Source organism: Narcine bancroftii, chromosome 7 (assembly GCF_036971445.1).
Source record: "Narcine bancroftii isolate sNarBan1 chromosome 7, sNarBan1.hap1, whole genome shotgun sequence".
Lineage (NCBI taxonomy): Eukaryota > Metazoa > Chordata > Chondrichthyes > Torpediniformes > Narcinidae > Narcine > Narcine bancroftii.
Window position 1 is genome coordinate 183,464,204 of NC_091475.1, and position 14,068 is coordinate 183,478,271.

Here is a 14,068-nt window from a genome sequence, read left to right on the forward strand (position 1 = left end):
TGGCGAATGGAAAACGTGAGTACTTGTCGCTCAGAAAGTACACATTTCCATTGGTGGAAGGGAGGGGACCCTTGAAATTGACATGAGTCATTTGAAGGGGCAGGATACCTTTATCAGGTGCGCTTTGATGGAGTGGTGGAAGTGCGCTTGCACTCTGCACAGACCTGGCAGGACATGGATATTTCCTTGATGCCCTCAGCGGTGTAGGGCAGATTTGCACTCTGCACAGACCTGGCAGGACATGGTCATTTCCTTGATGTCCTCAGCGGTGTAGGGCAGATTGCATGCCTTGATAAAATGAGTAAAGTGATTGATGCCTGGGTGGCAAAGCTCATCGTGCAGTGACTGCAACTGGCCGGTAGGTGCAGAGGCACTGCTTTCTCTTGACAAGATATCTGGAGGTTCATTGAGAGTACCTGACCTGTATGCTGTGTTATAATTATAGGTGGAGAGTTGATCCTCTACCTAGTGATCTTATCATTCTTTATTTTTCCTCTTTTTGCATTATTAAACATAAATGCCACCAATCGCTGGTCAGTGAGCAGTGTAAATTTTCTGCCGGCCAGGTAATGCCTTCAGTGCCTCGACAATGGCTTGAGCCTTTTTCTCCACAGATGGGTTCTGAAGCTCATAGGCAACCAGCCTGCCCACCTGGTTAAGGGTAATGGCTAGAGCTACATCAGAGGCATCACTTCTTTCCACCTAGAAGGGTGCACTCTCGTTCACCATATGCATGGTGGCCTTTGCAATATAGCTCCAAACTTAGTCGAAAGCTGCCTGGGCTTCGCCAACAATGGGAAAGAGGTGGAGTTTAAGAGGGGGCGGACCTTATCCGTGTATTGAGGGACCTACTGGGCATAGTAGGAGAAGAAGACCAGGCACCCCTTAAGGCTTTCATGGTCTTATTCATTATGATAGCCTTAGCAGTAACAAAAAAATGTATAATGTCAACTTGGAAAATGGAAGAGAGCCTGAGAATATAACAATGGTACATGGAAATTCATAAATGTATTCCATTGGAAAAAAATAACATATAATTTAAAAAATAAAGTCACATTGTTTGAACAGATTTGGGAACCATACATGGAACATAACAGAGAGAGCTTGCCTCGGACCTCCAACCTCTAAAATGATAAGAAGACAAAAGGACTTGATTCAGTGTGTAAAAGTAGATGATGCATTTTTCTTGTTTATTTTCCTTTGTGTGAAGGCATTGTTTTATGGTTTTATTGTATTGTATATGTTGAATATTTATTGGTTTTGGAGGGGGTTGGGAAGGGGGGAGGGAGGGAAGGGGAGAAAAAGGGAGAAAATGCTTCTGTGTATATTTAATGAGAAACGCTTGTACATATTTTGGTTGATATGGTTCACAGTGTGAACAATTAAAAAAAATTTAAAAAGGCTTTCATGTTTTTCAGGATCAGGAGATCTAACAGGGGGCACATTCGATTGGGGTCAGGGCCAATGATGCCATTCTCCACCATGTAGCCCAGGATCACCAGAGTTGTACATGAGGTTCAGGGCCTTGGTCATGTGTAGAAACCTCTGGAGGTTGGCGTCATGGTCTTCCAGAGAGTGTCCACAAATGGTGACATTGTCGAGATAAGGGAAGGTGGCCTTCTACCCATACTCTATTTCTGGAAGACTGAGACCCATTAGTGATGCCAAAGGGGACCCTCTGGAACTGATAGAGCCTTTTGTATGCCTCAAATGCTGTGTAGGGGTGGTCCTCAGAATGGATCGGTAACTGATGGTATGCAACTTTCAGGTCGATGGTCAAATTGACCTGATACTGCACAATTTCGTTTACCATGTCTGAAATTCGAGGGAGGGGTTACACGTCCAGGAGTGTGAAACGAATAATTGTTTGGCTATCGTCAATCACTAGCCTGGACTTTTCTTCCCTTTTCACGACGACCGCTTGGGCTCTCCATGGGCTGTTGCTAGGCTCAATGATATTTTCTTTGAGCAGACGCTGTAATAAATTCCCAATCCCCACACTGTATCACCTGCTCTTTGTAGTAATTGGTTTGCAATCGGGAAGGTTTGGAAACAGTGGGGTGGAGGGGGTAATCGGTCTTTAGGGTGGAGAGACCACATATGGTGACTGGCTTTTGGGACCTTCCATTCCGCACCGTGATTGGAGGAAGTGGGCCAGAGTACTCCATGGTCACGCTTTGGAGGTGACACAGGAAGTCCAGACCTAGCAACACAGAGCACACAAACCCTTCAGTACATACAATCGGAACTGACAAAATTCTCCCCTTTTACAGTTAGATGTATTGTGCAATACCCCTGGATCATTACAGAGTATGAGTGCGAAGCTAAGAAAATACGATAATCCATCGGGTACACTCTTAAGATGCACCGCAGAGCAGTAGCAGAGTTTATAAAGCTCTCAGTGGAGCCAGTGTCTACTAAGCAATCAGTCAAATGTCTGTTTACCCTCACCTCTATCGTCGAGTTATCCAATTAGTGAGCTATTGCATGATCCAGGACAATCAATGCCAGTGCTCTGGAAACCCCTTCACTCCCCATGCTGATGTCGACTCTCTCCTCTTGACCCATGGGCAGACAAGATGGCATTGACCATGAGGCACGGCAAGATGGCCGCCTCCATCTTGATCCAACAAAGGACTAGGTGGCATTGACCTCGAGGTGTGGCAAGATGGCCACCGTGGTTTCCTGTGATGTTTTACTTCCGATGGCAGATTCCGCCAAAAGGTGCAGCAAGACAGTGGCAGCGAGCAACTTGGAGAGGCTGAGGCCAGCATTTTGGGACTCGGGCACAGGTCGAACGATGATTCAGGGATTGAACGCATGATCGCCCTATTTGGGTTCCATTTTGACTGGCCGACCTTCACCCAGTGCCCTCGCATACTGCATCCTGTGCACGCAGAGCCCTTCGCAGGGCATCTGGCACGGGGGTGCAGCTCCTGTCCATAGATGTAACATCCCTGGTTGCACGTGGCTGCAGCAGTGGGAATTAGGGCTGCAGAGGTCACTGGTGCCCTAATGACGTATTCCTCTGAAAAGGCGCTACTTTTGCCCATGAGGTCGATAGCTCCCAGTTGGGCCTGCTCGAGCACTTTCGCTAGCTCCAAGGTGCTGGCCAAGTCTTTCTTCCCCAACTCTACCAGTCGCTACCTCATGTACCTCAACCTCACTCCTGCAACGAGAGGAGTTCCAGATTTGTTCCTTGTCTCTCATCTGGGCTGTGGCTGCTTCATAGTGGCATTTTCTGGTCAGGGTCCACCTACACACTGCTGACGTTGAGAGAGTCGGTGCCTTGCCAGCATGTCGTTCTGGGGCCTCATATAACAGGTTTCAAGTCTTCTATGGCTGACTCGTATGTAGCACGGTCTCTGATGACAGCGTACCCTTTGGGGCCAACTTGAGAGAGAAGTGCCAATCTCAGGAGACTATCATAGTTGTGTGGCCATCAGGTGGGACTGGAAGCACTCCAGCCAGTAGGTGAATTCCTCCAGGGCCTCAGGGGACAGAGGATCAACCTGGAGCATGCCTGCTTCAACAGGGCTTCCATCCTGCTTCAAAGTTAAGCTATTCAAATTGTAATGTGACTGATTGCACTCAGAGACAAGTGAGGAGTTCAAATACGCTTTTAATAGATTACAATCAATGGCCGGTAGACACATAGCCCTCAGGTTAATCTGAGGTAGGGCAGGAAACACAGAGTTTATATTGGGGTAGGTGAGGGTTGAGCCAAGGGAGGAGCCAGCCAGTGAATTCCAGTTCACTGCACACTTCCTATATTTGTTACTTCACTTGAACATCATTGTCCTTAAAGAGAATAATAGAACCCTATCAGCTCAAAGTATCTGCAAAGAAATTGTTCAGAACTTTCATCATGTGCCTTGCAGAATATTGATTTCATTTTTGGGCACCAAAACTCAGGAGAGATACACTAATCTTGGAATGGTTACGCCCTGATCTCAACAGAATAATGATACATAATCGTAAAGTGTTAAGTTTAAAAGCAAAAATACATATACGTGTCTTATATTCCTTTGAGTTAAACAGGAAAATCTGCAGATACTGGGATTGAAGTGCAGTTCACCGAGGCTACCCACAAATTGGAGGAACAATACCTAATATTCTGTCTGGGCATTCTTCAACCTGATGGCATTAACGTTGACTTCTCCAGTTTCCATTAAAACCCTCCGCCAAGCTTCTCTCTTTATCTATCCCTCACTCTCACTTCCTCCAGCTCCCCATCCCCTTCCTTTCCCTTTCCATTCTCAAGGGATATTGGAAACTTGGTTCGAAAAAAGAGGGAGTACTACAATAAATATAAGAAACAGGGAAAAAAGATGTTTGGGTACTATATTGAATGTAAAAAGAATCTTAAGAAAAAAATTAGAAAATCTAAAAGAACGTATGAGGTGGCTATAGCAAGCAGGGTGAAAATAAATCCAAAGGGTTTCTACAAATATGTAAATAGCAAAAGGAAAGTGAGAGATAAAATTGGTCCAATAGAGAATCAGAAAGGACAAATGTGGGTGGAGCCAAAAGAGATGGGGGAGGTCTTGAACAATTTTTTTTCCTCAGTATTTATTGAGGAAAAGTATATTGAACTATGCAGGGTAGAGGAAGCAAGGGGGGTATATATGGAGACGATAGTGTTTAAGAAAGAGATAGTACTAGAGCTTCTGAAATATATAAAGGTGGATAAGTCTCCAGGACCTAGAGAAAAGTTAGTGAGGAAATAGCGGAGCTCTGGCAGTGATTTTTCAAATGTCATTTGGGATGAGTATAGTGCCGGAGGATTGGGATGTTGCGCATGTGGTTCCTTTGTTTAAAAAGGGTTCAAGGAGCAAGCCTATCAATTATCGGCCTATAAGTTTGACATCTGTGGTAGGTAAACTGATGGAAAGCATTCTTAGAGATAGTGTATATATAAGTATATGGAGGGACAGGGTCTGATCAGGGACACTCAACACAGATTTGTGCATGGAAGGTCGTGTTTGACCAATCTTTTGAATTTTTTGAAGAGGTGACTAAGAATGTTGATGAGGGTAGAGCAGTGGATATTGTGTATATGGACTTCAGTAAGGCCTTCGATAAGGTTCCGCATGGGAGGTTAGTTAGGAAGGCTAAATCCCTGTATATTAATTTGGAGATAGTCAAATGGATTCGACATGGCTGGAAGGAAGGTGCCAGAGTAGTAGTAGATAATTGTTTGTCAGGATGAAGGCCGGTGACAAGCGATGTACTTCAGGGTTCGGTATTGGGACCGTTGCTAATTGTCATATATATTAATGATCGGGAGGATGGGGTGGTAAATTGGATTAGTAAATATGCAGGTGATACTAAAATAGGGGGAATTGTGGATGATGAAGAAGGTTTTCAAAGATTGCAGAGGGATTTAAACTGCTTAGAGGAGTGGGCAGAAAGATGGCAGATGGAGTTTAATGCTGATAAGTATGAGGTGCTTCATTTTGGAAAGAATAATGAAAGCAAGACATATGTGGTAATTGGGAGGGCACTGAAGAATGCAGTGGAGCAGAAAGATCTAGGAATAACGGTGCAGTGTTCCCTGAAGGTAGGAGTGGTGAAGAAGGCCTTTAGTATGCTGGCCTATATAAATCAGTGCATAGAATATAGGAGTTGGAAGGTAATGATGAAACTGTACAAGGGATTGGTGAGGCCAAATTTAAAGTACTGTGTGCAGTTCTGGTCACAAATTTATAGAAAGGATATTAACAAGATAGAGAGAGTGCAGAGAAGATTTACAAAAATGTTGCCTGGGTTTCAGCATCTGGAATACAAGGAAAGACTGAGCAAATTAGGTCTTTATTCCTTGGAACTTATAACGGTGAGAGGGGATTTGATAGAGGTTTTTAAGATAATGAGAGGGATAGATAGAGTTGATATGGAAAGGCTTTTCCCACTCAGAGTAGGAGAGATGGATACAAGAGGACATGGGTTGAGAGTTGACGGGTGAAGGTTTAGGAGTAACATGAGGGGGAACTTCTTTACTCAGAGAGTGATTACTGTGTGGAATGGTGGACGCAGGGTCAATTTTGTCATTTAAGAAAGAGTTGGATAAGTATATGGATGGGAGGGATATGAGCAGAGTGCTGGTAAGTGGGATTAGAGGAGGTAACTTGGATCAGTGCGGACTAGAAGGGCCAAATTGGCCTGTTTCCATGCTGAAATTGTTATATAGTTATATGGTTATATTCAGAGAGCTAAACCCCCCCTCTTTTTCTCTTCCATTCTCCCACCCATATGCATCTCTTACCTGTTAGCCTCTGCTCCTCCCTGCCACTTCCTCCCTTCTATCCTTTTTCCCACTTCCCTCCAACTTTTTATTCAGGCCCCTGGCTGCTTTTTGATGATACCTTGATGAAGGGCTCAGGCTCAAAATTTTGGTTACTTTTTTACTTCCAATGGATGCTGCGTGATCTGCTGAATATATCTAGAACTTTTGTGTATTGTATTATATTCCATTGAGTTTAATAGGCTCAGGAATAACCTAACTTATATGTTCAAAACAAAATAATTCAAAGGGGTACATACATAATTTCTTCTGGTGAGTGAAATTCAGAGCTGGAGAACATAGTTTAGGAGTTGTATCGAGAAATAGTTTTTGCACCAAATGGATAAAATAAAGCTTGGACTTAGCTAAAAGGTTATGGAAAATAGATTTTTTAGTTCCTGATTCTAAAGTATAAACTTCCAATAGAACTATGGTAAATGCAGCAGAGATACACTATCATCTAATTAAATTATCATAAATGCTCCAGGCTGAAGGCCAAATTTTGTCCATGTGTAACCAACCATTTCAAGTGCCTTTTTTTCTGGGACACTAGTGACTGAACTAAGAATGGAGCTATCCTACAGTTGTTTATTTTATTCAAATTTGCATCGTTAGTATGGTTGAAATCCAATATAACTGCATACTTCGTTGCATTTTTCATGTTTTCCAGAAATATCTCAGCTAGTGAATAAAATCAAAATATTGAAATATTTGAAAGTTGGATAATTGTATTATATTCCTGGGAACTCAAAATAAGCTTATTTTTGTTTCATAGCAATGTGTTATCAGGGTTTGGAAGTTATCATGCACATGTCATTCTCCTTTTTCTATAGAGGTTTTGCTTGCCTCATATGGATGTCAACAGTCCATGCCTTTTAGAGAGCATCACAGATATCTAAGGATTGTCTTTTTCACTTCATGGTACCTTTGAAAGGAACATTCCAGGTATTAGAGAGAGTATCCTGAAGCCTTTATTTGTATCTTTACCACCAGCCTCATGGCACAATGAAAACTCAACTTGTTCCAACTTTCCTTTGTGCAATTGAAAATATATGATTGTCCAAATTCAATTTTGCCAAATCAATTAAATTTTTTAATTCTGGCAAGGTCCCGTTTCCCTAAATACATTACAGCAGGATGATGGTCTCATTAATTTTAATTCCTTTAACTCCATCTAAAAGCTATTTATATATTAACTCTATGTGCTCTTTAAGATGAATAAGCGTACATTTCTTGGAAACCTTACTTTTGTTTTAAGCAGCAAATGACTCTCCAAGCATGTATGACAAAAAGAAACCCACTGAGAAAGGAATGGACATAACACGCGTGTGTAGACTAATTTACATTAAATATTTGGGTTTAAATATCAAACAACCTCCTTTGAAGAAGACCGCAGAGCCCACCTCACTGACAAAAGGCAAAGGAGGAAAAACCCAACACCCAACCCCAACCAACCAATTTTCCCCTGCAGCCGCTGCAACCGTGTCTGCCTGTCCCGCATCGGACTTGTCAGCCACAAACGAGCCTGCAGCTGACGTGGACTTTTACCCCCTCCATAAATCTTCGTCCGCGAAGCCAAGCCAAAGAAAAAGAAAGAAATCACCTGACTTCACACTCACCTGGATTTCCTTTTTTGCTTCTTCTATCGTTAAGATAGAGTGATTCTTGTGCTTTCCAATTATACTGCAAAGACTACAAATGCTTGCATGATCTTGTTTGCAGTAAAGCTTGAGTGTTTCCTTGTGCTCTTCACATTTCCGCAAAAATAAAGCTTCTGTGGGATCAACCAAAATGTGATCCTTTAGTGATGCTCTTTCACTGTGTGGGCGAAGATGTGTTACACAAAAGAAGGTCTCACACTGAATACAACTCATTGCAGCAGGCACAGGTTCATCAAAACAGTAGTCACAGACAGTTTTCTTTTCGTGGCATTTTGACAGGTTTTCGACTTTTCCAACAAGCTTGGGATTTTTGAGCAACCTTGGCTTTTCAAAAAACTCAGCACGACATTCTGGGCATTTATAATTGTCATCTGATGACTTGTACTTCAAGTGATCTTGGATGCATTTTAGGCAGAAGCTGTGATTACAATTAAGAGTCACTGGGTAGGTAAATAACTGCAGGCAGATAGAACAGGTCACATCATCCTTGTAACAATCTACAGGTTTCATATCACCAGCCATGGTGACCATATAACAAATTGAAGAGAAATCAACTATTTATATGCTGCTGGGATATTCCACTTCACCACTGATTACTTGTACAAAATACAATTATTTTTCCATTGATTTTCCTTAATAATTGTTAATGTTAATTTTTTTAAAGTATATAAAGGTGTAGATTTAAAATAGAATATAAAAATTATATCACAGATACCTTGTTCCAAAGAAAATGGTAGAGTCTGTGGATGTCTTTCTACATTTACGTAAAATCAGCAGTTGGAAGGTGATCTCTATAAATAATTTATACTTGTTTTAATTAAATGTAATATGCAATGAAATAAAATCCATGGTTGATGAAAATGCAATTTTTAAAAACAGCTGCTAAATGTAATGAGATGCAAGAGTAATACACGTTGAAAAGTTTCGAAGGATAATTGAATGTTTAAGAATTATTGTACCTGTTCTCATAACACAGACAGCTTTGATTCCATTCAGGTAATTCATGTTTAGTATTAACCTTAAGGTGCAAAACATTTAATGAGTGAAATTCATTCATTTGAATTGTACAAAGTAGATGGACATGTATAGAACTCTTACCACAATCATTGGATTAAGCTGAATTACTTGATTTCAGCAAGGTAATTATTTACTGGAGATACCGCAATTGAACTTAGTGTCCTCAGCTCAAGACAGAATGGGTAGTCTGGTTCCTATAACCATTGTACATTTTCTACTGGAAGAAACAAGTCCTGTAAAATTCAGCTATGTGATTAATTTAGATTGTTTTTATTGGGCATCTCCAGTCTGGTGTCCAATATGTGTGAGGATATTTGATGCTTAAATTATGTTGGTCAGTGTATTGCGAAAGATAATGTGATATGAAATATACCAAAGGTTGCATGCATCCTGAACTGCAGCCAAGACCACATTGTCAGTCATTGCTTAGATTATCACTACCATCCATTTTTAGGATTGGAACAGGAGACATTTAGAACATTTTGTGGTTGGCAGCTGTTCCGAGCCCAGAGGACACCAAAACCCAGCAGCAATAGATATTCACCAAGACAAATGGTTACTTAAACAAAAGTTGGTTTTAATTATCTTTAAATATGAAAACAGAATCACACTTTAACTTATCACTATTGACTTACTTAACTTAACCCCCTTCTAATTCTAAACGCATGTGTATGTAATGTGTGTGTAAGTTCAGAAAAGTTATTTGATTTACAGTCCAATCTCACTTCTCATTCCTACAAGTTCACTGGTTGCAGGCAATTCTTATACTGTGCACAGAATTTAACATTTATGAAGTTCACCAGGCTTTGGTGCTTGAAAGGTAAATGGTTACCGCTCAGGATGGTTGTCGGTTTTCAGAGAGAGATTTGTTGTATGCTGGACACCCACAACTGATTCCTTTTTAATCAGCCACTTCAGTGTCTTGCTGAAGAAACGTCCCCTCAGGGTTCTCCAGATGATAACCTCTTTCTTTCAGGTCACCACACAGTACCTTTTTTTTTCTCTTATTTCAAGTGAAACATTAGACAATCAGTCCTCTCCTCTTGCATGAACCACAAGGGCTTTGACCAAGCTGAACTAAGCACTCACAACCCGTTTTCCAAATGGGGTTTTCCACAAGCTTGCCAGCTTGTCCTGTTCCAGTCCCAGCTGCTGCTGCTGTCTGTAGCATGGCAAAATTGAATTCTGTGTCTGTCTGTCTGTCTGTCTGTCTGTCTGTCTGTCTGTCTCTCTCTCTCTCTCTCTGTTTGACTCTCTCTCTGCTTGAAAAACCACATGACCCTCCTAGAACAACAAGTTCCACTTCAAAAAGAATGCGGCTCCAACAAATTTTTACATCTGTTGCCTTTTGTAAACAACAATCCATTATTGAAGTCTCTTGAGCACTCTCCAAAGCTTTTGCACAGGCTCTGGGGCCAACATGTCTAGCATGAGCAGAGCTCCAGCATTTTAAATAAGATCTGTTTTAAAGTGTTTGTATGTGACCTACACTAAAAAATCTGCCCTAATTTGTCTCCCAAAAACATATCTGTAATCTGTCACACAGCATACTGCTGCATTATGGGAGTCCATTTCTAGTCCAGGAGAAGGAGATATGTCTTCACTCTGGCAGATTCCAGAAAGTAGTACAAGCCTCAGATTTGTGAAAAATGGCTGGAGATGATTAAACTAGCACCATTCTGTGAAGGGTGATGGAATGCAAAATATGTAGATTCAAGCTTGAAAATAGTTAGCCACCAGCTAGTGGGGCCTTTCTTATCAGAAGCCTCAAGGATAACGGAATCTGGTTTAAACTGGCAAGATGACCTAGGGTATCCAATAGTAACCATTGTGTTTGCTTAATGAAAACATGAATATTAACTTAGACGCCCCCAATGATGAGACTGCCTGATTAACATAACATGTGATGTATGATGAGGGAGGGACTGTGTGGTATCTGCAGGGATGGGAGTAGAAAGTGGAAGATTGTAAAGTATTTAAGTAAGTCCTGATTGGAAGGAACCATAAGGAGGTGTGGTAATGTTGAGCACGGGACTGTACAAAAGAGTGATGATTCTGGACCTCTGGTGTGTCTTGGCACTAAAAGACACCCGGCTCTGCAGACCTGAAATAAAGCTGAACCTGTTCTCCAAGACTTTGTCTCCAGAGTGGTGATTGTGAACACTTTATATTTCACAAGCTTGGGGGGCTCGTCCGGGATCGCAACTCCCACCGCTTGGCGACTGGCTATCAACGGATGAGCAGGTGCACCCCACTGATTTCAGTGGTCTCCAATTTCCTTGCTTGTCGTCAGTGGTTTGAGCGAGTGATATCTGGACAGGAGACTCTGGAGAACAAGGGGGATCTCCAGTAGGAGGAGTGGTTCGGTTGGGAGACTCTCGTGCTTGAGACCCAGGTAAGAAAATTGACTATTAAGTATTACTCGGGCGACCGGGATAGTCTGTCAGGGGTTTGTGATCTGACAGGTAGGAAAATGTGTAATCAGTGTACCAGAACTGATGAGTCCTGGAGAAGAAGGGACCCCGGAATGAGGGTCCTGGAATTGACATACCGCCGGATAGTCCGTTGGGGCGGATGTTAGGGGACAGACCCATGAAAGGGTTGGGAACAGACCTGCAAAAGGATTGGGTAGGAGACCAAGGAATGTCTCTGGGGAGATTTCAGGGAACTCAGCAGTCCGGGACCGTGGTTGAATAAGAGCTCAGGGAGCTCAGTTAAGAGTTCAGGGAATTAGTCTGGTCAGGGATCGTTAGTGTGTTTGTGTGTGCTCGGGGAGCTCAGGTTTTGGGAACCTGAGGTACAATGGGGAATTGTGTAGATACAACTATCTGGAGGATGAAAATATAATTCAAAAAGTTTCTGAGACATTAAATAAAAGACTAGGGAGAGAAGGCTGGCCGTTGTGGTGGTACTTGGGATGATTAATTCATTAAAGAGGTAATTGGAAAGTGGCGCCATTAGCACAAGAAAGAAAAGAGATAGGCTTGCAGATTGCCAAATTAACGCTGTAAAACTGGCAGAAGGGGGGGACAGTAAACCTATGGATGTCCTCCAGAAAGAATGTGCACATAGAAAGGAGCAGGACAGGAAAAACTCAGGAAAAGAAAAAAAAAGCAAAGGGTAGCAGGAGAAGCCTCCCGCACAGGAGGATAAACAAAGACTACGTAGTTAAATGGAAGTCCTAAGTCTGATGGAGGAGGGAGAGACGAGTGACCCCAAGTACTCCTCGAGTACCCCTAAGGACCACCACTAGCATATCATCTTCCTTTATCTAGACCCCCTAACAGCGGTCCCCTCTGTGCCAGCAGTACTCAAAGTATTTTCGGATCCTGTTAGTGCTCGAACCCAGAGCCATGATAAATCATCCAGCCGCTGTAACAAAGAAGTTAAGATTTAAAGAAAGTCTGTGGAAAATTCTAGAAGCTTTTGTTAAAACACGTTTGTCTGCATTTGCACAGTTTAAAAATTAAGCTGTTCTCAGTGAGGATAGAGAGAACTAAGCAGAAAAACTTAAGATACTGGTCTACCAGCCAGGCAAATTGGCAGGAAGCCCAGGAGAAGAGATAACACAGCCAGTTTGTGCAGGATACTACAGAGCAGAGAACAAAGACAGCCAGGAATACTCTTAAAGGGGCCACGCAAGATACCAATTTGTTTGCACTTTAAAGTTGAGCAAATACCCATGATAAAGATGTGATTTCTTAACTTAATGAGGCAGCAGATAAAGTAGCTAAAGTATCTAAAGGGTTATCAGGATTGGGACCCCAAAGATTTAGTTCAACATGAGTCCTCCTCAACGAGCCTTATACCTTCCATCCAGGAGATTAGACTCCACCAGAGGGACACCTCTGATAGAGAAATTGATTGATGGAAATGTTCCAGTTGTTATTATGTTGATGTTCTTGAGTTTTGGGTAACCCCAGCAGGCAGGGTGTTACTATTGTGGGAAAGTGGGACATTTCAAACAGGAATGACCCGAATTAAAGAGGGAAAGGGAAGCGATCCCTCTGATGACTTTTGGGGAGGATTAGTGGGATCAGGGGTTTCTTTCTTCCGGGACCCACTGGGAACCTTTGATAAATTTCCAGGTGAGACCCAACAAAGAGGATGCTGTTTTTCTGGTGGACACAGAGGCCACTAGATCATCATTAAACTTTATACCGAAGAACACAGGACTTGATAGAGTGAGATCTAAAATTCAAGTGGTTTATTCACATAGAACATGGACCCAGCGGTGGTCTAGTCACAGTCCAAGGCGGTTCAGTCATAGGTGTACAGAGCTTACATTTTACCATATATGGTTGTAGTGGGCATACCTTGGGTATTAATTATACAATAGATTTTTGACATAAAACAATGAGGTAAATGACAGCATAACTGCATTGTCACGAGATACTTATATCAGCATGAATGCTAACTTATAGGATACTACAGCCAATGCCCCAGCAATCTCTTCCCTCGCTTCTTGTCGTAACCTTGGATAGATCTCGTCCGGTCTCTGGGACTTATCAATCCTAATGTGAGAGTTGGTATAATGGCCAAACTGCCTTCTCTGTTGTAAGGGATTCTGAAATATGTAAATATGAAATGACCGAGAAGAACTTTCATATATCCTACATTACAAGAATGGCCATGCTTCAGTCGCTGTAAAATATTCTGTGAAGTACAAATGCTGGTCTGAACTAGTTAGGCTGAATGGCCTATTTGGTGCTGTTCATCTTCTGAAATCCCATGAATGTAACAACATTAAAAGATGTGCTGGTGGTACTGGGACCACATCCTTCACACTGCTGCCAGTGTGTTTTCAAGGCCAATTGACTTTTAGTTATTTAATTTGATTCACATTTTGTGATATAATGTGAAATGGACTGCACTGGCTATGGACTGGCTTCTGTGAAGTGGGAGACCTGAGGTGAAGGCTGAGATGAATCAGCCATAGCATATCTAGTTAAAGATAATACATCAACCATGTCACTTCATTCATCATTCACAGTGCCTCTTCCACTCATCAGTTATTTAATTATCCACCAACATTCATTGGCTCGACTGCAAACCTTCGTCGGTGAGATTTCTCAGTTCTATCTGGAATTCAGGCTCTGTAATTGTT

General features: G+C 42.1%; 2 protein-coding genes across 24 annotated transcripts in view; one reads left to right on the top strand and one right to left on the bottom strand.

The window, feature by feature from the left end:
• The window catches only part of LOC138740069 (E3 ubiquitin-protein ligase TRIM62-like), a 34,238-nt gene extending 25,772 nt beyond the window's left edge, over positions 1-8,466 (bottom strand). Inside the window, exon 1 of the mRNA XM_069892494.1 lies at positions 7,903-8,466. Within this exon, the coding sequence (XP_069748595.1) occupies positions 7,903-8,466 (564 nt within the window). The remainder of the gene's footprint in view (positions 1-7,902) is intronic.
• nbeaa (neurobeachin a) overlaps positions 1-14,068 on the top strand; it is a 1,045,297-nt gene that overhangs the window by 257,022 nt on the left and 774,207 nt on the right. The gene's annotated exons all lie outside the window — the stretch shown is intronic.